This window comes from Nesoenas mayeri, assembly GCF_963082525.1.
Source record: "Nesoenas mayeri genome assembly, chromosome: 1".
NCBI lineage: Eukaryota > Metazoa > Chordata > Aves > Columbiformes > Columbidae > Nesoenas > Nesoenas mayeri.
In genome coordinates this window covers 201,244,123-201,266,111 of record NC_137541.1, presented here as the reverse complement: position 1 = coordinate 201,266,111, position 21,989 = coordinate 201,244,123, and the positions used below count along the sequence as shown (strand labels likewise).

General features: G+C 43.9%; 1 protein-coding gene across 1 annotated transcript in view; it reads right to left on the bottom strand.

Annotated features, from left to right (window-relative positions):
- Positions 1-21,989, bottom strand: part of MTMR2 (myotubularin related protein 2) — a gene marked incomplete at its 5' end in the record, with an annotated part of 64,755 nt that overhangs the window by 26,803 nt on the left and 15,963 nt on the right. The window contains one exon of the mRNA XM_080347684.1: positions 15,619-15,724. Coding sequence (XP_080203810.1) covers positions 15,619-15,724 — 106 coding nt within the window. The remainder of the gene's footprint in view (positions 1-15,618; positions 15,725-21,989) is intronic.

Sequence of the window (21,989 nt, the reverse complement as noted above, 5' to 3'; positions counted from 1 at the left end):
CAAATGGCCACAATCACAGCAACACACTGGTTGCTCAACCAAACAACACAGAGAGCAGGTAAGTTAGTCTGAATTGTGCCTCACGCTATGGTAACCACAAGACTTTGGGTTTAAAGCTGGCGTGCATCCCACCTGGTGGACACAGAGAGAGCTCATATCTGCCCACTACTGAACATGCAGAGTTACCCAAAATGCTTTCTTTATCTTAACGTGAGGAAAGAGAAATAATTGTTTTAATTTGATATCAGGAAATCCCTGCAAAGAAAATTCAAAGACATGGCCTAAAGTGGTACCTGACATGTCTGTAGTTGACTTTCATGTAGGATCAAGCCAGAGGGAGAGCCTCAGGGAAGAAAAATTCTCTAAACTATGCAAAAAAAATGAAGACAAAAACCAAAGAAACCCCATGCCACAATAAAAGCACGTTCCAGCATTTCCACACAACAGACTGATGTATAGATGAAAAGATTAACGAGATCAAAGCCTGCTTGAGAACAAGCCATAGATTTTAAAAAATGCACTCAAAAGACTCTAGAAAAAAAAAATAAAAATAAAAGCAAGCACAGTCCTGGCTTCTTAACAGGAGCCTCACAACTGCACCACTTAGGCCAGCTCTTAGCAGGGAGGCTGCCAGAGCAGCTGACTGGGGTCTGCAGGAGGGTAAAGGGGCGTCCCCACTGACAGGGCTCATGCTGAACTTGCTTCTCCTCCCCCACCTCAGCCATGCTAGCAAAAACAAAGTTTTGCTGCTATAACTAGCAGAAGTCTGTGCTGAGGACTTCTTGTCAGCACAGCTGTGTTGGCCACAGATCACACATCCCATCAAAGCCCTGACTGACGGCCTCCCCAACAAAAGCCTGTGACGTAGACCCGCTCTCAACTGCAGTGTATCAAGTTTTGCGCTTGAGTAACAGCCTTGAAATTAGCAGGATAACATCTGGATTATGATAAATGAGACGGAGGCTTCTGGCTCTTTAGTTCTTAAGTGGTGGTCGTCTTTGCAGCCTTTTATCTTGGAAGGGCATTAGTAAAAATACACTCTGTGTTCAGGACGTGATCACAACTTCTTTGAGAAGGTCCGTACCCTAAAAGGGCAGCAGCTGCTGTAAGGATCACTTTGGTCAGCAGCTGGACTCGGGGCTCTCCTGCAGATGTCTGCAGGAGCAGGTCCAGCAGTAAACATTTGGGGGACTGGGCTGAGTTCTAAGCCAAAACAAATATGAGGTAAGATACACAGAAAGCACTTGGTATGACAAAGAGCTGCCCTGATCACTAGTGCTCAGGTGGGTTTTAAACACTGTACTGCAGGTGGGGGAGAGAAGGAGGGAAGAGGCGCACAGTGCGAAAGACAAAGATCTCCATGTCAACACCATTCTGCTGAAGACAAGGTTGAAAGCCTTTTCGGTTTAAATACTGGCTCTTCTAAGCTTAATAAAATCCATCTGCTCACTCATATTCCCTGAGATGTGGAGTCCCCAAGGTCAAAGGAAAGGATTAGCGATCCAAACCTGTGCTCACTTCAACACAGGGCAGCAGACAGATGGCCTGCTGGAAACCAAGCACTTGCAGGTAAAAAGCTTCTGTCACATCCCGCCCCCCCCCCCTTTTTTTTTGTACAGAGTTAAGGAGCAAATTGCCATTTTCTCCATTCCCCAACTGACCCCAGCCACACCACCTACCTCAGGTAAGGCAGCACCGACTGCTTTCACAGTGATTTCGAAGTCGGCACAAGCACATCCCCTGTATACAGCCACCCTTCCCAAGAGGCTGGGATGGACACGGTCAGAAAGCCCAGGGCAAACACTGCTCTGGTGTGCCGGTCTTTGCAGCATCTGCCCAGCTTTAGACCTTGAACAAGTATCCTAGTTGGAATGCGAACACTCGAAAACTGTCCTGCCAGGAACCAAGAAATGAACAGCAGCCATTTCCCTGAAATCCACCTCCATCAGCGGCTCCTTAAAATTGATTGAGGGAAATACAATCAGTGTGCAGCTGACAGTGCAGCAGAAGACATCTGGGGCAGCACTAAAACACGGGGTGGCAGGAGGGAGGAAAAGTGGCTGGATAAGGAAATGGGAGTTTTGGAAACAGATCAAGGGAGAATGAGACAGACAACACACATGGAACTCTGGGAGGACACTGACACCACAGAGACACCATGTGCCTCTTACAGGACTAAGGAGATGCCATGAAAAGCCTCTCCATCTTACTGTCATCCTTCCTTCCCCGCTCAAAATCCAAAAATGGTTCACTAAACCGTGAGAAAAATCTTTTCCTGTACATCAGCCTATTTTCAAGACTCTAAAAATAACACTGCTGGGCCCAGATTTATCCCTCTGCAAGTCTTGCAAAATGAAACTGAGAGCTCCAGTGAGGCAAGGAAGCAGGTAGGGGAGCTGGGGACACGACTGCGGCAGCCCGGCTGCAGTGACGGCTGCCTGCTCTGCCGCTCAGACTAACAAAGTCTTCCGTATCCTTTCCCCACAAAACTGTTACGCTTGTAACTGAATCTCCAGGGGAATTAAGAGTTTAGTGACACACCAGAATAACCTTTATTTCTGTTGTCTTTTACTGAGTAATATGATCTACCCATTCCACCCGTCAGCAGCTCTCCCCCTGGATAAAACAGCCCTCTGGGATGCTGAGCATGGTGGCAGCTCAGCACCTGAACACAAGTGCTGCCTCGGCTCTGGGAGGGTGTGAGGACTTCATGCCACCACCTACCTTTGTTCTCTGCTCAAGCAGCGACTTGGCAGAACAAACCCACACTTGCTACATTTAACAGCTGCTTCTCTTACTCCAAGTTTCTACCTTGTGTTATCTCCAGCCCACTTACCCATGGCTGAAGGTGCAGAGCTGTCTCAAGCCCTCCCGCCTATAGCACCCAAGGCAGGAAAACCCCAATGCTGTGTTGAAGACACAACCTCTAGATCTCAGCAACAAAGCAATCAGCTCCTTTGTTTGCGTCTGTGGGGCCAGGGAAAGAGGTTTAGGCCCTGCTAAAAAGGAAAGACTGCTCCCTGCCTCAGCCCTTACCTCATCATGCTGTGATTGCCGGCTGGATCGTTGGGCTGAAGCCAATTGTATGAGGTCTAACAAGGCCAAGTGCCGGGTCCTGCACTTGGGTCACAACAACCCCAGGCAGTGCTACAGGCTCGGTAAATAGTGGCTGGAAAGTGTCTGGCAGAGAGGAACCTGGGGGTGTTGATTGACAGCAGCTGAACATGAGCCAGCAATGTGCCCAGGTGGCCAAAAAGGCCAACAGTATCCTGGCTTGTATCAGGAATAGTGTGGCCAGCAGGACTAGAGAATTGTGCCAGTGTACTGTGCCACTGTACTGTGCCACTGGTGAGGACCCACCTTGAATCCTGTGTTCAGTTTTGGGCCCCTCACCATAAGAAAGACATGGAAGTACTGAAGGGATTGCAGAGGAGGATGATGAAGCTGGTGAGGGGCCTGGAGCACAAGTCTGATGAGGAGCAGCTGAGGGAACTGGGGCTGTTTAACCTGGAGAAAAGGAGGCTGAGGGGAGACCTTATCACTGTCTGCAACTACCTGAAAGGAGGTTGTAGCATGGAGGGGTTTGGTGTCTTCTCCCAAGTAGCAAGTGATAGGATGAGAGGAAATGGCCTCAAGTTGCACCAGGGGAGGTTTAGATTGGATATTAGGAAAAAACTATTCACAGAAAGGGTTGTCAGGTGTTGGAACAGGCTGCCCAGGGCAGTGGTGGAGTCACCATCCCTGGAGGCATTTAAAAGGTGTTTAGATGAGGTTCTTAGGGACATGGTTTAGTGCTAAAGTTAGGTTAGGTTATGGTGGGACTTGATGATCCTGAGGGCCTCTTCCAGCTGAAGTGATTCTGTGATTCAGGGCACTGTGTTCTGCTGAACCTCTCCAGCCACGTGTTCACGTGCCTCCTGACACAGCGGCCAGCGTGCTGCTCCAAAATCCCTCTCCTGGCTGATGTCCCTGCAGGACTCACGCACACACACAGCTCACTCCTGCACTGCCACACCGTCTACAGAGACACGTTGTGCTGTAACTCTCACTACAGGGTCTGAGAGGCCTGTGCATCACTGAACACTGCTCCAGAAGGACCAAGAGGGTGCATGAAGCTCAACAGTCAATGGTTTGCTTTTGTTTGTGAACAAAACAACTGATATGTTTGGCTCTTGCACTGCCTGAGGCATTTGCCGACCACTGGAGCAGCACAGCCAGGACGACAACACGTGTCTGGTGCCCGCGCGGCCTACTCCTGCCCGCTCTGCCATCTCTCCTGCATCTTGTTCAGTCAAGACGCCTGAGTTCACTTAATGGCTTTTTTAATGGATGCTTTCCCATAACATGGATCACTTTGCCAGGGCTGGCTTGGGGCATGACCATACGAGCAACTCTAGTGTAAACCCAGAGCAAGAGAGGGAGAACAGCCAGATGGGCAAGGGTCAGTAACCTTATCCCTGGACACCAACACCTGCAGCAAAAGCCTACAGATAACAAAGGTGCATGAAGAGAGCACCTGAGGTCGCTCTATGACCCTTTCTAGTTACTCTCTTCTGCTCTTTCTCCTGAATATTTGAGTCCTGAAACACACGAAGTTCAGGTATTTTTGGCTTCGTGCAACTTAAGGGGAGTCTACAGGTCTGCATTACCAAATTGCTGTGTAACAGTTTTCCCAAGTCTGCATAGATTCTTCCCTCCTGAATCACAATCATAATGAATAAAAAAAAAAGAATCTTTTTTTGTTTAGACAAAATTAAAATGTAGCCTTTTTGTGATTTCCCCCCCTCTGAGTTAATTTACCTTTGGTAACCTCCTACACACTTCAAATCATTTGCACATTTTGAACAGATTTGTTACACATAAAGCCACAGCGCTGGTGTGACATGTCTGACCTGACAGCGTGACCACCTTGCTCCTGCATTATTCCTTCCCCCAAAACCACAGCTGCCCCATCTATTCAAAAGATAAGCTTCCCAGGTCAGAGCTGCTTTTGTTGCAGCTACACATGGTCCTATTCTCTGCTTCCTACAGCAGGATCCAGTCTCTTAACTGGACCCTTGACATAAACACATATAACCTGTCTGTACAGACAAACATTATATAGAGACACACAAAATCCCTTTGCACCTGCAGCCCCCGAACTCACAGTTTTGGCAAGTCTCCCTCTACATCTACCCTGGTCAGCAGCGACAGGCAGGATATACACTGCATGGCCAAGAATGTGCTCTTATACATGTGTGTGCAAGAATATACACATAGAACTAGAAGATTTGAAAAATATGTAACTTTTCAAATCATGGGTGAAATATGGATTTGAAACTCAACAGCCAAGTGAAAGGTTCTACCTCCTATAGGAAAATATTTGTAGGTAACACACCTAAACTTTCCTCTCCCTCCCACCTTTTTTTTTAAAAATGTCTTTCTCTCAAGGGCTGGCACAGGATTAAATGCCCTCCTGAATCAGCACTCTTGCCACTCCGCAGGCAAGGTAGTCAGTAAACTTCAGGAATATCCATTTCATCTAAAACTGGAGATCTACATCTGAGCTAATCACCCCAGGAGCTCTGTGGAAAGCCGGACACCTCAGAGATTCACCTTTAGAATGAGCGTCTGTCTTCCTACCAAAGGCTGAGAACTAGGGTGGGTAACTCCAGTGCAGATCTCATAGGGTGAATCCCATCTCTGGTGCTTCACTGTGGCCAGCATGGCAACGCCCAATCTCCTGCACATCCCCGTACAACTGAGTAGTCATAACCTGTACTTTGCAGAGAGGTCCTAAACAGGAGACAAGCCAGGCCAGATCCAAAAAATGATGCACCCATTAAAACAGGCTGGCAGCACAGAACTTACTAGCTGAGTTCCCAGAGACAGACAGTTACAGGATCAGAGCCGGCTCCTTTCTGCTCTCTCAGAGAACCACATGAAGGAAGTCACCCTTCCTGCAAAGGCTTAGCTGCGAGGTTATTTTTACATACTTTATTTTTATTTATTTTCTTTGTAAATCAAGAGCAAAAATATGCACTTAAATAACCAATGCTTTTCTCCTTTCAAATGCCTTTTGGTGGTCTCAGACCACGTTCACCTATTCCTTCCCCCTAGTCCCTCTCCTCTTTCATGGCTGTTGCTATGACAGTCAGTCAACAAAGGCGAGTGCCACTTTGGCCGGTGTTTCAAGATTTATCATGACCCCAATGATGATTGTAAAAACCTTTGAAACAAAATAGATCCAGAAGCTCTTTCTATTCACCTCAGAAAAAACACAGAGGTATAATTCTGTCCAGCTGACGTTGACAGAAGCTGCAGAACTGACACGAATATACACAGAATCAAGACCCATATGCCTATTTATGATAATTTTTCATAGGTTCATTGTTTTTTTCTCTAAATCAAGCATTTCTTAAAACAAAAAAGTGCATATTTTTTTTCTAGCATTTTGATGCTTGGATACTTCTGTCTTCTCAGTGCTTAATTAGGACTGCAGAACAGTAGCCGTGCTTACTTGAGAAATCCTCCTGTAGAGTGCAAACACTGCACTACTTTGGAGAGATTTTCAGCTGCCATTTATGGCTATTTCAAGTGTACTCGGAGAAGATTTATGTGCTATGTATCCTACTGGAAATGTAATAAAACATTAATCTGTTGATTATTTTTGAACCATTAACAATACCACAGCAGAATGACTATGGGAAAGAACAGCAGCATCTCTGCATGACTGAAGCACATGAACTTTTCTGAGGATTATGACCGGATGGTTTGAAAAACTTCGGTAGGGACATTCAGATCAGCCAGATATTAATTGCAGGGAAATGCTTTGTGTCTTATTCTTTTGGGATATTAGAAGTTGAAAAGGGAAAAGGACAAAACACCATTGACACATGGATCATTTCAGCATAGTACACAGAGAACCAAATATACTGTCCAAAGACCACATCAAGCCCATTGAGCTCCTAAGAGAGCACTTGGCCAAAAAAAGGTTTCCTAGCTTGGTTAAGAAATAACACAAGAGGTGTTTAAGTTATTGATAAAATGTTCTGACAACAGATCATCTATTACACTACTCTAAAGACAATAATCACACACAATGTACACTGCAACTGCCTTTTAACTATGCTTCCCTGACACAACTGAAAAAAAAAGCAAATCGCAAACTGTGATCTCTACCTACCATGTATATTTTGAGAAAGTATAAAAAGTCTTAGAAAATGCTTACTTACCACTGTCTTGAAAATCTTTAAAAAGAAAGTGAAGATCAGTCTACTTAAAAAAAAAGCAATACACAGTCACCGGAGTAATTTAAAAGGGCTCTGAGAAGGAAGCGGCCACCACACAGTGTTTGCTTCCTTGGGGTTTTCTGCTTTGTTTTTTCCACGATGCACTTCACCCAGACCTGAGTGTCTGGGGATGAAGAACAGTCTCTGTGGGCTGGTGGATGTCCTGGGCCCCCACTGCACAAGGCGAGACTGAGAAGCTCAAAGGAACACATCGTTGAGGGCCACTCGTTCCAATAGGGCTGGCTTGTCTCTTTCCGTTTGCATGGCCTGGTGCCTCCAGACAATTCCCTCGTTGGGCTCTAACAGAAAGTCATCACTGATTCAACCCGGCAACACTCCCTGGCACACAAGCTTGCAGATATTATCTATTCAGACAAGTCCAACATTTTTTAATACAGAACCTTCTTCAGTGCCAAGGGTTCCACCTACGTCTCAAATGACAAAAGCTCTGTTCTCCGCTGGCCACTCAAAAACTTGGGACAGCGCTGACTCTATCCTTTATTTTTACTGTATTGCATTTAGCAAGCAACTTTATACAGGAAAAACAGACTAAAATTTTCAAGGAAAGCATTAAACTAGTTCAGTGAGGTTCATATCATCAATCTTCAGAAAAACAATGACCAAAGAGAGTAATAAATTCTACCAACTAGTCACAGAAAACTGTCTCTGTTACCAAGAATTTCACATTGTAATTTAGCAATATATATAAGGATTCAAGATACAAGTAATTATGTATTTACAATGAGTAAACAATCACAAAGAGAGGAACGAAGATGTTTCGGTGCAAAAACATCTACAGAAAATTAAATTTTGGCAGGTACTGCATGCTGTCACAAATCCGCCTGCTCCTTTTAAATACCATGCTTGTTCATTCCTGTCTGATTTGTGCTTCAGTCTACAAAATTACAAACATAGGGGAGAAAAAAGGGGGGAAAAAGCCACTTCTTACCCAGTTTACTCAGCAAAAGGAGAATTCTTGCACTTCGTAGCTAGGAGAAATACTGCAGTCCATTAGAAAGAGCTGAAAATATTTTTGAGGAACACATGAGGGCCATTTTCTTATTCTCCTTAGTTTTCCAGTCCTAATAGGCAGCAATCATAAATGCTTCCAGAGATTTTTTTTCACTGAGCATTACTTCATATTCAAACATTCAGGTACCTCTACATAAGAAAAATTAGCAGCACTTGCTGTCTTTGCTCTCTCCTAACTAGATGAGCACTTAGGGAGTACTATTTCCATGTAAAGGAGACAGAAAACTGACTGCATCTGGCTCTTCCCCCATCCAATTTGCATGCAATCAATATTTTGCAACCCAGAGGTTGGCTACTCTGCGGTTTTGTTTCCTTGAAAGGGGGAGGTGCAGAAAAGGACTTACTGGTGAGCAATGTAGGGAGGGGATCAAGATTTTCCATCTCTTAGGACAGTTTAAAAGGAAAAATATTTTAATTCTCGTGGAATATATAGCATTTACAGTCATGGAAACTGGAGTCCTAAAAAAACATGGCAATGGCAGGGGCTAAATTCTAGTCACTCATGGGGCTGTCCTGGAATGACCACACTTATGGACAAGAGCGTCATTCATTCTCCAGAAACAGTCCTTTGTGTGCATGTTCATCAACAGCTTAGTGCTCCAAAGAAGAAAGGAAAAGCCCATTTCCCATGGACACACACACACACACAACTCCTACAGCCAAAATCAGAAATTTGGGATAGTCAAAATATTTTTTTCCCATAGGATTTTCCTGCTTTCTCCTCTACTGCTCTCTAAGTCCCTCTACTTGATACCTTTGCTAGTGCAAAGCATCGTCTGTTCTTGGATTTGGCCTTGATTTCATCCTTGTGTGCGAAGGGACCTGGGGAAACACTACATGCAGGTCAGGTAGGGACCAGTTCTGCCTGCACAGCTCCTCCTCCTGTACACCCACAAAACCTCGAGGTGCACTTCTGTGTGAGAATATGACTGAGCCCAACGCGATGACGCAGAAGAACACCTATGGTCTTCACAGTAAAAAGATGAACTGTTTATTTCATTTCACTGCTCTATCACCAGTTCACATCCAGCCAAGTCTTTTGTGGCCACAGGTCAATTATCTTCACCATCTGGTGGCTTTTGCAATATGGTCTGGAACTTAATAGCAGTCACAGTCCGGTGCGCTGGGAACAAGAGCTCGTATCACTGAAGACATCTTCGCATTTGCTATGAAGTAGGCTCCTTATGAGCAGTCCTATGCAAAGAGCCAAGGGCCAGTCCAAACCAGGAACACTTATCCCCATACATCGCAAAACAAAGATGGAGCTGACTGGCAGGGCAGAGTCTTCAACTACCCTGGAGGTACTTAGGCAGCGTTTTTTTCATGATTTAGTGCTTCCAAACTAGCATCAGTCACTAACTGAAAAGTCCCTTAAAAGCAAAAATAAAAAACATTGCTTAAATGAGTGCTTAAAGTTTAAAAAGTTGTGCCGGTCTCTAAACCCAGCTCTTGTTGAACATGTGTTACACATAACCCAGGCCTGACACGCTTCCTGCGTTGGCAGGGAGATAGAGATGGAAAAGCTCAGCGAGGCGAGTTATAGTGATTTATAGCAAAGGATTGGGGAGGGGGGAAATCACATCTTTCTTCAATATGTTTTTCTACGAACAATATACATGTTCTACATAAAACTAGCCTAAGCCACTTTGCACTGAAGCTAGAATAAACTAACGCAAAGGTGGGAAAGTCAGTGAGTGGCATTTCGGTTAATCCTGCCCAACATCACCTGAGGGACAGGATTTACCTCGCTTTTAGAGGTCCACATCTGGAGTAATGACCCTGAACTCTCTTCACAGTCAGGCAAGGAACACAGTAGGTTTTCAAATGAGACAAAACTGCAGCTCTGCTGGAGCACAGCTAAAGGAGAGATCTACCCTGAACCATCAGTTGCTGCCCCTCAAATGACATCCACAACATCCTGCAGCAAGGACTCCTGGAGCTCAGGTACATGACATTCTCACCTAGTGTGGGCATTTCTGTAAAGCCCAGATAAACCAGATCATAAATGATCTATTTCTTTCTGTTGACTACAAAGGAATTGTGGTTGCCTAGCTTGAGCGCAGACTTGCTCAAACTGATTTCACCCAAGAAACCTAAGGAGATAGCGATGGTATGGAGACTCCTTCATATACCTTTTGTCAATCATCAATTATGTATCTTACAAAAAAAAAAATCACACCGGCTTCTCTACAGTCTCCATCCATAAACACAATGGATAACAAATTAAGGTTACACAAGCAACTCTGTGTCTTCCCTTTTCTAACCTTGGAGTCCTGGACATGCTACGATAATGCTCTTGCATCTCATATGTAAACCCATTGCTAATCCACTGATTTCTCATATATTAAAGGAGAAAACTATTATGGAGGGAGCAAACAATCAGGGAGGATGGGACACACACCTATACATTATTTTACTGGACCTCACAGGAATATAAGGAATTGTGGATCTTACTGTTGCCCTCAAAGGGGAGAATGGTTTAGTGGCCACAAGCAGCAACAGCAAGAACAAATATTTGAACCACACTCCCTGAAGCTCGCAGAACTAAGCAGGTCTGATGTACTGCTTTCCTCTGTCCACAGAAGGGATTAGAAGCAAGAAGCAACATAAGAAAGCCAACATATGAGCTTCCATCCTCTGGTTCAGGCTTTCACCACATACAATCCAAAACCAAACACAATGGACTGCAAATTTTCAGGCAAAGGTGCTGTTCTTAAGGGAAGTGGCAGCAGGAGTCACTGGTCATACCCAACACTTCCCAACTCCAGACAGAAAGGATCCAACCCTTTTATGCGAGCTATTCCAAAGCTTTGAATATGGTAAACTTTGGGTATTATTCTATAAATCAACAGCTAACTCAAAATGGAAATCCCCACTGATAACAGCTAGAGCCTTAGCAAGAACACTTAAGAGATGTACTATAAACTGCACAGACATATCTGCCCATAGGCATAGGAAAAAATACAATCTTTAGGACTTAGGAGCAATAACCTCACTGTACTTTAATAACCACAAAGTTCCCAGAACCATAAGAGATATTTATGCACTTTAATATCTTTGGCAATGTTGGCTCTCAGGTGTTTTTAAAATCTCATCCCAAATTACAAATTATCTATGAATTTCCAGCTCATTTTCACTTCCAACTACTTCTATTCAACTCTGTTCTTGCCTGATCTATAACTTATGCTAAAACATATGGCAGTGTATTTGCTAAAAATTCCTTCAAAAAGTGCATTCCCTAAATCAATTCTAAACAGCTTCAGATTTGAGATCAGGAAGTGGGTGGAGGGGACAACCTAATAGTGCTTGGTTGTTTTTATGCTGGGGTTTGGGTTTTATTTTCATCTTTTTTCTCCCTCTATGAAGGTAACTGAAGTTTTTTAGAGTTAGTTTATGAAGTGAAAATTCTATAAATCGTAGCAGAAAGGCAAATTAATTTTAGTTCCAGATACTGAAATGCTCAATATACAGTAAAAAGCTCCCACCCTTCATAAAGGTTATGATGATGATGATGATTATTATTATTATTAAATGCTTTGGAGTAAGATTTAGGAAAAGTACTGCACATGCATTTAGTAGGAATCCCCAGTGGTTTTCTCATTTACTTCACTACACACATGCACACACACACACAGAGTGTTAATTGCACTCCAAAAGAAAACTGCAGGCACAGACTGCAAGAAATGATGTGGGTCCTTCCCCTGGTTCCCTCCTCCCGATGGACGCCTACTATTCTTCTAAAAATTCCCCACAGAAAAAGAGTGCTAATTGTAGCTATCACAAAGTGTTTTTCCATCGTCACAGAAATTTAATTTCTAGATTTGAGTCAATGTGCACGCAGAGGCAGAGATCAAGTAGAGGTAGGAGTGATGATGGATCCACGAAGTAATTCATTCTAGCAAGGAAAATTTAAATACACATCAAGAGTATAATCTCATAATTGAAAAACCCACTTCAAAATCTTGAGAAACTTATTTTCAACCTCTTAAAGCTACCTGATTCAACACCTCCCTGTGAGAACACCATGTAGCCCAGGCACTTGTCTCCCATTCCACTGAGTTCCCACTTCAAGACTTATTATCTTATTTTCCAGGAACAACGTGGAACTTCTTTTTGTCCTCAGAGGAAATAAGGTGCTAAGCTCAAATCTCAGTACCTGTTAAGACTTGGGAGTTCGTGCTGTTTTGTGCCAACCAAAGCTGCACAAGACGCTCAGGCATGTAAGGAAAGGGCTGGAACCGAGAACAATCTCATGCCACTGTATCAGTTCATGGTGCGACCTCATCTCCAGCATCAAAGGCAAGGCCACATCTCAGAAAGATCAAAGAAGATACTAAGAACAATCAGGGCCTTGAAAAATCTCTCACAGAACTGACTTTAAATAAAAAAAAAAAACAACTTGCAGAACTGTCACATGACAGAGATGTTAATTAGGAGGAAACCGGACAAAGAATGATAAGCCCAGAGAGAAGATGGCTATTCTCCTCAACTGAAGTCCTGAAAGAAATAATAAATCTTTCATTTAGGAGCTAGCACAAGGCCCCAAGAGCAAGCCCTGGGAGCGAACAGTAACACATCTGCACTGACAGTGGCTATGTCCCTGCAGTTGAACAGGCAACACCCACACAAGAGGCTGTCCACAGGTAGAGGACAGATCTCAACCCCACTTCCCAGGCTTGTTCTCCAGCACCAAACAATTCCAGAAACAAACAGAAAAGTGGTTAATGCATTAACTCCTCTAGGAGCGCTAAAGCCAACCTGTACCAGTGGAAACTGCCCCTTTCTCCCTATACGCCAATACAAGGACCATGGGGATGCATCTTCTCCAGGCCTGCTTACCAGGGACAATCAGTCACTCAAGCATAAAGGCAAGAGCCTGCTTTATGCCTACACATAACTGCATCATAGAATCATAGAATGTCCTCAGTTGGAAGGGACCCACAAGGATCATCGAGTCCAACTCCTGTCCCTGCACAGGACAACCCCACAGTTCACACCATGTGTCTGAGGGTGTTGTCCAGTCTCTTCTTGAACACTGTCAGGCTTGGGGCCGTGACACCTCCCTGGGGAGCCTGTTCCAGTGCTCCAGCACCCTCTGGGGGAAAAACCTTTTCCTAATGTCCAACCTAAACCTCCCGTGGCACATCCTCCTGCCATTCCCTTGGTTTCTCTCATGGTCACTAGAAAGATCAGTGCCTGCCCCTCCTCCTCCCCTTGTGAGGAAGCTGTAGCCACCATGAGGTCTCTCCTCAGTCTCCTCCAGGTTGAACAAACCAAGTGACTTCAGCCGCTCCTCATACGGCTTCCCCTCCAAACCCTTCACCCGCCTTGTAGCCCTCTTTGCAGCCACTCACACCACCCCCTGCAAGAGGCAAAGCACAGAGGGCTTATGCTGAATTCAGGCCCTAAAGATGATGCAAGTTACAAGCAAGAAGCATTTTGCCAGCAGAGGTACATGCTCACACTTGGCCGGCAATGTCTTTAATCTAAATAAGTAATTCTCTGCTTTACCATTTCTCCTTAAGCACTCTTCTGAAATGAAAGGGGAGCAGCACTTTTTCAAACCACAGCACAACTTCAGTTTGCTTGTAAATAAAGGAAAGGAAGAAGAGGGCAGGCTGTGAAGAACTCGCTCTGCACATCACACAACTATGGCACAGCCATGGAGGGTGGCTGCTAAAGGCCTCCAAGCAACAGGACATACGCATCTTCTGCCTGAAAAATGTATCATGCAGCTAAGTGAAGGTTCCTCTGATGTTATTTTTGACTGAGGTACAGTGGCTCTGTTGGATGGGGAACCAGACAAACCCAGGAGAGTGGGAAACCACACCCAGTCAGATTAGAATTCACCCGGAAGAAGGTGACAAAAGGAAGAGTCACACGACTGCATCAGGGTTACAAGGAAAACATGTTGAGCCAACTTAATCACCAACAAGGAAAGACAACATCCATTCTAGAAAAGAAATGTTGCTTCATTCTCTAGTTGTAAAGGCAATTCTTAAGTGTTGAAAAACTGTGAAAATGCAGTTGAGCTGTGTATCGGAAAAAGATATGCCTGGAAAAAGAAACCCACTTATAAAAACTTCAGGAAAAAAATAAATAAGGTAATAAAATAAGCTGGCGTAAAATTTCGGTTTTTATAATATTATACAGTTACAGTTGTAGTAATAGTTGCAATCTTACCTTATATTTGTACACTTAATGACTTAGCCTCAACCTAAAAACTGTGTTTTCTACATGGTGGAGTAACTTAAAACCCCAGCTTCACAGGGGAAATAACTTCAGACCTATTACATACTTCTTTACCCAGACATGTTCTAAAGATTACTTTTTGTAAGCGTAGCTAAACATGTAAACTATCAATAGGTCACACATAAACTATTGATTCATCTTCAATTCTTAGCTCAATATTGGCTAATAAGCTGCCTTTCGAAAGAAGCATTCATGTTCTAGCCATTTATGGACAGACTTTCTGTTATTAATTACACACTACTGAGACAACACTCATGGGACAAAAAATTATCATGGTTGTTGAAGGAATTAGTGTTGCACTTAGAGGTTTTAATGCAACCTATCTGTGTTCATATTTTACAAAGATGCTCAAACATGGCTGAGAAAGGCTAAAAGTCATTACTAAAATGTACCAACAATTTTTATACCTATGGATGTTTTTTTTTAAAAGCAAGGATATATCGGCAAAACTCTTGGTTTCGCTTCCGAAAATCCTGTGACACAGAACTAGGACTTTGGATTTATAATTAACAAATCTAACAACAGACTTAAAAGAGCCTTGTTTGGACTTGTTTTCATGTCAGAGCAATTTATTGTGACAGAAGATTATTTTATCAGCTTGGAGATAGCAATCTTTCTCTGAAAGAAGATACTTCCAAGGACTCAGTGTTTACAAACAAGCACAAGCTCTCAAGAGAGAACATCTCATATATACACACAACAGAGGGGAAAAAAAAGGATATACAACTGGCAGGTTGAAGATTTCACTCAGAGCACTTAAAAGAAAATGGAGCTCCTTTGAAAATTCATCTCCAAGAGTGGGTTGCAGAGTCAGCTTTTTGAAGATTAAACAACTTTATAAAGAAGGAAATAACACGGTAGAGATTAAACTTCAATTTCTATTTCACCTGTTTGACTTTGGGTCCTTTCATGCTTTGGCTACATAAAATTTGGCATAAAGCTGACAACATTTTACCATATCCAAACTCACAGGAGAAAGAAATGTCCTCTGAAGGAGGCCGCAACATGTATACATATATATATATATATCTTTTTTAAGACAGAATGTACAGAATGTACATACCCTTAAGTCTGGAGAGAAGTTGTCTGCTGAGGTGGAGACTGAGTCGGACGATACAGCAGAAGCAGATTTGGTGTGAGCCGAATGGTCTGAGTGAGACGTGGAAGCGCTATAAAGAAAAACACCACAGTGTATCAAAACCCAGCCCATGAACGCTCGAAAACAGAAGCGCTGACACTGCTTACAGTCATATCAGGCATTTTTCACTATTTCCACCCTTTCTATTCTCATTCAGCCCTCAGCAGCGGTTTAAGAGAACCTGGTTTACTCACGCTTGCCATGGTTTACCAAAGTCAATTCATACAATACAATTCATTAGCAAATCTCAGCTCAGATTGAACCAACATTATCATGACCACAAGCTTGATCAAATCCTAAATTACAGAAACTAAGGGCCCCAGTTTCAGCCTTTCAGATGGGAGACATTAGTGCGCTGCAAGGGGATGAAAACAGGCTCGTGAACGCACGCCAGCACAACTCCGACCACAGCTTCACAGCGGTGGAAGGAATTCAGAGTTAAAACTCTTTCCATCACACTAAACTTTCCTCCTTCAGGTGTAAGTACAGCCCTCAGGAGAATTAGAGAGACTTTCCAAGCATACCTCTCTGGCGATACAAAGTGTGATTTGCTAAATAACAAAGCGAAACAGCAATCTTCTTTTCCTAGACGATTTTCCTAGTATAGCTGTAAGCAATTAAAATAAGCTTATTTTATAAGATTTTTATACTGCAACCTTTCCTAGAACCATAATTGCTTAAAATTAGCATTCAATAGTAATGCTCATAAGCCCAGATGACTGTAAAGAAAGATCCTCCATGGTGCATCGTTACTCCCTGAAGCCACAGTGCAGCAGTGAATGCCACCTGAACCAACTAATTCCCACACTCCTACCAACCCCAGAAAGGTTTGATCTGGGTGTAAAGACACTCTTAGGGATCAGCTTTAGGGCTTGCAAGCCTCACCTTGGCTGAAGCAGAATGCCAGCAGGAGTACTGCAGTTACTAGACTTGGGGTAACCTAAAAGAGCAGTATCTGAGCTTCTAAAGGGCCTGGAAATCTGTTAATTTTCTGAAAATTGTTTTGCTGCTGGTAAACAGCCACCAAAAGGCCAAAGTGTTCCATTTTCATTTCTACTCTTCACGATTTGCCAAAGTAGTACGCAGGCAGTGTTAAAAGCATGAAGCACTACAGCAAAATTGGGCTCTTGCTGGGAGATAGCCCTTTCTCTCCAAGGATTAAAGAGTATTGGCAACTCTTTCATCCTATGAAGTAGAAAGTTAGAACTGGAATCTTTGGGAACAGTAAAAAACATACTTAAAATAAATGATACTGACTTTCCAATCGAGTAGCACAATTCCACTGAATGCATTTGTTGTACATGGTTCGAGAGCTAATCACTCAGCTTTCCAGCTCGCTCAGCTCCTGCGGTGTTGCTGGGTGAACTCATGTCATTTCGGACGGACAGTGGCACTTGTGCACCCAGTGCAACAGCCCCAGTGTCTCCATCCCATGCAGAAAATAATCTTACACTAAAATAACAAGAACTGAATCTGCAAAGCCTCCTGTTCTTACGGCTCAAAGGGCCTCACACATACACTGAATTTGGGTACAGTTTCACATTACAACAAAATTGATATAAAGCATCCGCTGCTGCTGAACGGGCCGCTGACGTTCCCCTCTGTTCCTCCTCCTCGTGGCCTGGGCTGCACAGCGCTGCCAGCTCTGCTGCGCTGGGCGAGCATCACAAGATGCACAGTTCAATTTGCTGATCTGCTGGGGCAGTAAAGTATTAACACACATGAAGACAGTCTTCGGTTGGATAATAAGGCTGATTGGATTCATTACATGGCCGTATAAACCATCAGATGCAGCACACGGAGAGGGAGGGAATCCATATCTGGAGATGATGAGGAAGCTTGAGAGCACTTCTGCACACAGCAGCTTGCAGGCATGCTAAATTAGGCTTAGCACTGAACCTAATTTTTACATTGCTTTACTTAAACCACCTCAGACCCCTGGATGTGTTCCCTTGAAGCTCCTTTCAGTCTGGTTTCTGCACGGTCAGCCTTTATCTGCCAAGTGTTACCCCTTGTATTTGCAACTGTTTAATTAATTTGACTTTTTAAAGTATGTTAAAAAAAAAATAAATTGCAATTTAATCCACAAAGCAGCATCAGTTTACTGTTCAGCAACGCGTAAGGAGATGATACTTAAAGTTACCAACAAAGAGCAAGCGGATGCTGCAGATGCCTTTTTCACTGGGTGACAACTGTTTGCTGTCCCTGGGTGTCTGTTGTGCTTTCTGCTGTGGTAGCTCCAGCCGAGGGAGCCCAAGGCTCAGCACAAGCCTCCGGAGCCGGGCCTTCCAGCTCCCTCCCCTTCCAGGGCCCAGAATTTTGTGTATTTAAATGAATTTTACAGCTCAGCAAGTCTGCTCAGAGTTCACAAGTCATTTAGCACAGATGTAAATAACTAAGCAAGGGGCACAGCAGCAGCTAACGTGGCCAGTGTGCACCACGCAGGACAGCTTACTCACTGGGCAAACATCGCTAAACCACCGAGCACAGTCACCTATTGAGAGAGGCACTGGCATCCAGAATTTCACATCCTTCAGTCACAGAAAGGGGAGCTGGAAAGGTGTAATGGAGTGTGCTAGTCTCACTAGGACAAGCTACACTCAAACAACTCTCAAGACCTGTCTGTGTAACTTACTCCTAACAGATCCCAGGGAGGGAGAACACTAACAAAAGAATCAAAATTTCACCAGTTTCTTTGCTTACACAACTTGTCTGCCCTCATACATTCCCAGTGTCTACCTAGTACACAAGCAGTGACTACCTAATCATTGTAGACCAAAGATTTTTATGAAATTGTTAATTAATTTCACTTCAACAAGCTAAGCAGCAAACTGCTCTATGCAGAAAAAAAATAAGAGAACCATAATCCACAGCATGTCTGAGCTGTGAAAGTGTTCTGTGTTCATAGATCACGCCTGGCTTCAAGTGGGTTGTAATGAAGGAAAGCATTTGCATTTTAGAAGTGGATTTTCAAGAGTTCCCCGCACCAGCGTCCCTCTGCTCCCACAGAAACCGCCGGTGAAGCCTCCCTCCAGCTACAGCAGCGCCAGCTTTTGGAACCGCCGCCTGCACACATAGTGAACAATACCGCTTGGATTATGCGGCTCTGCACAGTATGCATAGGTTGCATATGTTTGGCTCACAGCCTCTGTTCTCCTCATCCATCATTTATAGGGAGCGGAGATGGAACGAAGGAGCAGACAACTGAAATGCCGCTGGCTTGCGGCTCCCTCATCTTATCGTCGTCAGGCAGTTGCACGGCTCCAGCTCCACCGCTTTGCAAACTAATTAAATGGATGTCCCTGCATACACATGAGAAGTTTATTAGCTTCAGCAGGTTCGTCAATCTCGAGCTCTCCTCTGCTGCCAATGCAAAAGGCAAGATCCTCAAACCAGGCAGTTGGGTGGGGAGAGAGGGAGAGCGTCTCGGGGCTGACACGCAAACTCAGGGTGAGGAGACCAGAGCTCCCTCCATGCTTTGCCACCAGCCCTTCTGCATCATCTTGGGAAAATTATTTACTCCTGCATCTGCCATGGCTTCTGCACATTATTCCAGCTTTTCCCAACGTAAAGTTAAAGCTGTCTCACACAATTCTTTCAGCAGCGTGACAGGGTACTTCTGGTATCAGTCTAAAATCCTGAGGACCCCACCAAGGATGCTCTGTTCTCACGGGGACACAGCCCCAACACCTCTATTCCACCAGAGACAACACAGAGCAAACCTGAGTGACAGCAAGGGGACAACGGTCAGATGTAACTGCTGGGTTCACAGGGGCACCCGACAAACATCTGAGAACATAGGCAGGTTTGGCCAGATTTCAGCGAGGGTTAAAAACCACTGGCACTGGAGTTGTGCCAATCGCTGCTAGGTCTGGTTTAATACAACTTAACAAAACACACAAAATAATATTAACTCTGAACTTCATTAAGGCTTTAGGAAACAACATATACTCAGGTTCACAAAATACTTTGAGTTCTTCCTACAGGAAAGTAATTGAGTGCAGACATTCCTGTGAGAAACCTGTGAAGATCAAGGACCCCCTGGAGCAATTCCCTTCCAAGGCCCCAGGTGCAGGCAGGCCCGCAGTGTCCCCGCTGACGGATTTCTGTGTTAGTGCCAAATGAGACCCCGATACCAGTTCCAAAGCACCTTCAGGGAGAGAACCTTCTGCTGTCACTGTCATCTCCGTTTCCTCCTCTCATTCCTCCCTTCCCATGCAGAAGTGGAAAACAGGTTTAGGATGCAATTAGCACTGATGGATGTCTTTCATCCTAGTAATTATTTTTATTATTTAAATGTATTTCTTATAGCCAGATTTTGAATGATAAATGAGTGCCAATGAGGACTGTTGGCACAATGGTCTTGCACAGCACCTGCACGTAGTATTAACCCCTTGGCTATATAAAATACATATATGCAACTAAGAAGAGAATTACAATGGAAACCAAGCACGACGACTCAACTCCTGATAAAGTGCTCATTGTTATTATTAGGACTATCTCACAACATGCCAGATGGTTTTCAAACACAATTCAGACTCAGACAGATGCCCTCCGGTAATTCCTGTTCAGGCAATTGAAAGCTATTACTGTACCCGTAGCAGAACTGAAGGTATGCCGGAGTGTTTAGCTTCACCTGTCAACAAAGATGTAAAGAAGCTGCAAACAGAAGCGCCTGAGACATGCAAACTTGTCCTGTTAGACTATGACAGCGCAGATGAAATATTTTGGGGGAAAGCAGTGATGAGTCTTCAGCCATTTCAAAAAGTTCCATTAAATGGCATCTGCCAAAGTCATCAGAGGCAACCTCGACCCTTATACCCTTGCAATCTAAAAAACACACTGTTTAAGAAAGTCAATGAAAAGAAATAAAAGCTGGTAGCTGCAATTTTTTTGTCAACTGTTACAGAAAGAGTTTGAATATGAAGCTATTTCTTTCCCAAAGCAGCTAAGCAACACTTTTCCCTGGAAGCAGAAAGCACCAGTAACTGAAGATGGCAGTTTGAGGGTTCAAGCACCACACAGTGAGCTCAGGTCAGGTAGCAGATGAGCATGGAGATGCAAAGAAAGCACCCAAATCAAACTGGAGCCCCAGGGCTTTCACTTGATGAGGACAAATGCACCATTTATGCAGGACTGAGTTCTCCCCCCTGTATCCTTACACCTATTGTGGGAGATTTAATACAATGTTCTTTGTACTCCAAAAAGAGGGTATTTTCCTTCCCCGTCCCCACCCTCCACAGGAAGGAAAACTGCTAGGAGATCTCTACAAAGAGCTTTCTGTGAATGTCAGCCTAAGGACAAGCACACTACACAACCTCTTCTCCTAGGCCATGTGACCCAAGAAGAAAGTCACAACAACCAATTTCATGTCTCACATAAAACTTCACAACAATTTCTGGCAAAACTTGAGACAACAGTCACGACACCACTTTAACGGATGGTCCTGCTAAACCATCCCGGCTGGCAATTGCTGAAATCAGTCCAACCAAGCACCTTAAGGCATGCCTCTTTCTGGTAAACATGAACATAAAAATATAGACAATATATACCTTCCTAAAGACAAGAAACAATCCTTTGCAGAAGGGGACTGGCTACAGTGAGGGTGGTGAGCCACTGGAACAGGCTGCCCTGGGAAGCTGTGGATGCCCGATGCTTGGAAGTGTTCAAGGCCAGGCTGGATTTGGTTCTGAGCTACCTGGTCTAGAGAAAAATGTCCCTGCCCATGGCAGGGGGTGGAATAGATCTTTAAAAGCCCCTTCCAACTCAAAACATTTCATGATTCTATGGGCAGCAGTTCCCTGAGAAACTACTGTTAATTTCTGAAGATACTTCTTCAGACTTTGAAAACTGATGAAGAGACCTCTGTCCTGCTCACAAAAAAAAAAAAAAGAAAACTAAAGGTATTGAAAAAAAAAATCCAAGACTGTGAACCTGTGTCTGAGTTTAACTCCCAGACTTCCGTGAAAAACTGTTGGGACAGGAGGAAAACCCATCTCTGCAAAATGTGCCATTTTTATTTACAACATATGCATAGGGCTCAAGGACACCTACTTTTTTTTGCAGCAACATCTTAAAATACTCACCTTGCTCACTCCTATATGTAACACAACCAAAATGCAGTCGGTGATGAAAAAGTCAGCTCTCCAGCACCTTCTTTATGAATATTCCTTCCCTGACAACACAAGTAGCTGCTTCATTGCTGGCAGAGGTGTGCCAATTACTCAGATGCTAATTGGCATGAGATACTCACACCATTTCTTCTGTATCAAACTGAACATTTTGTTTCAATAGTC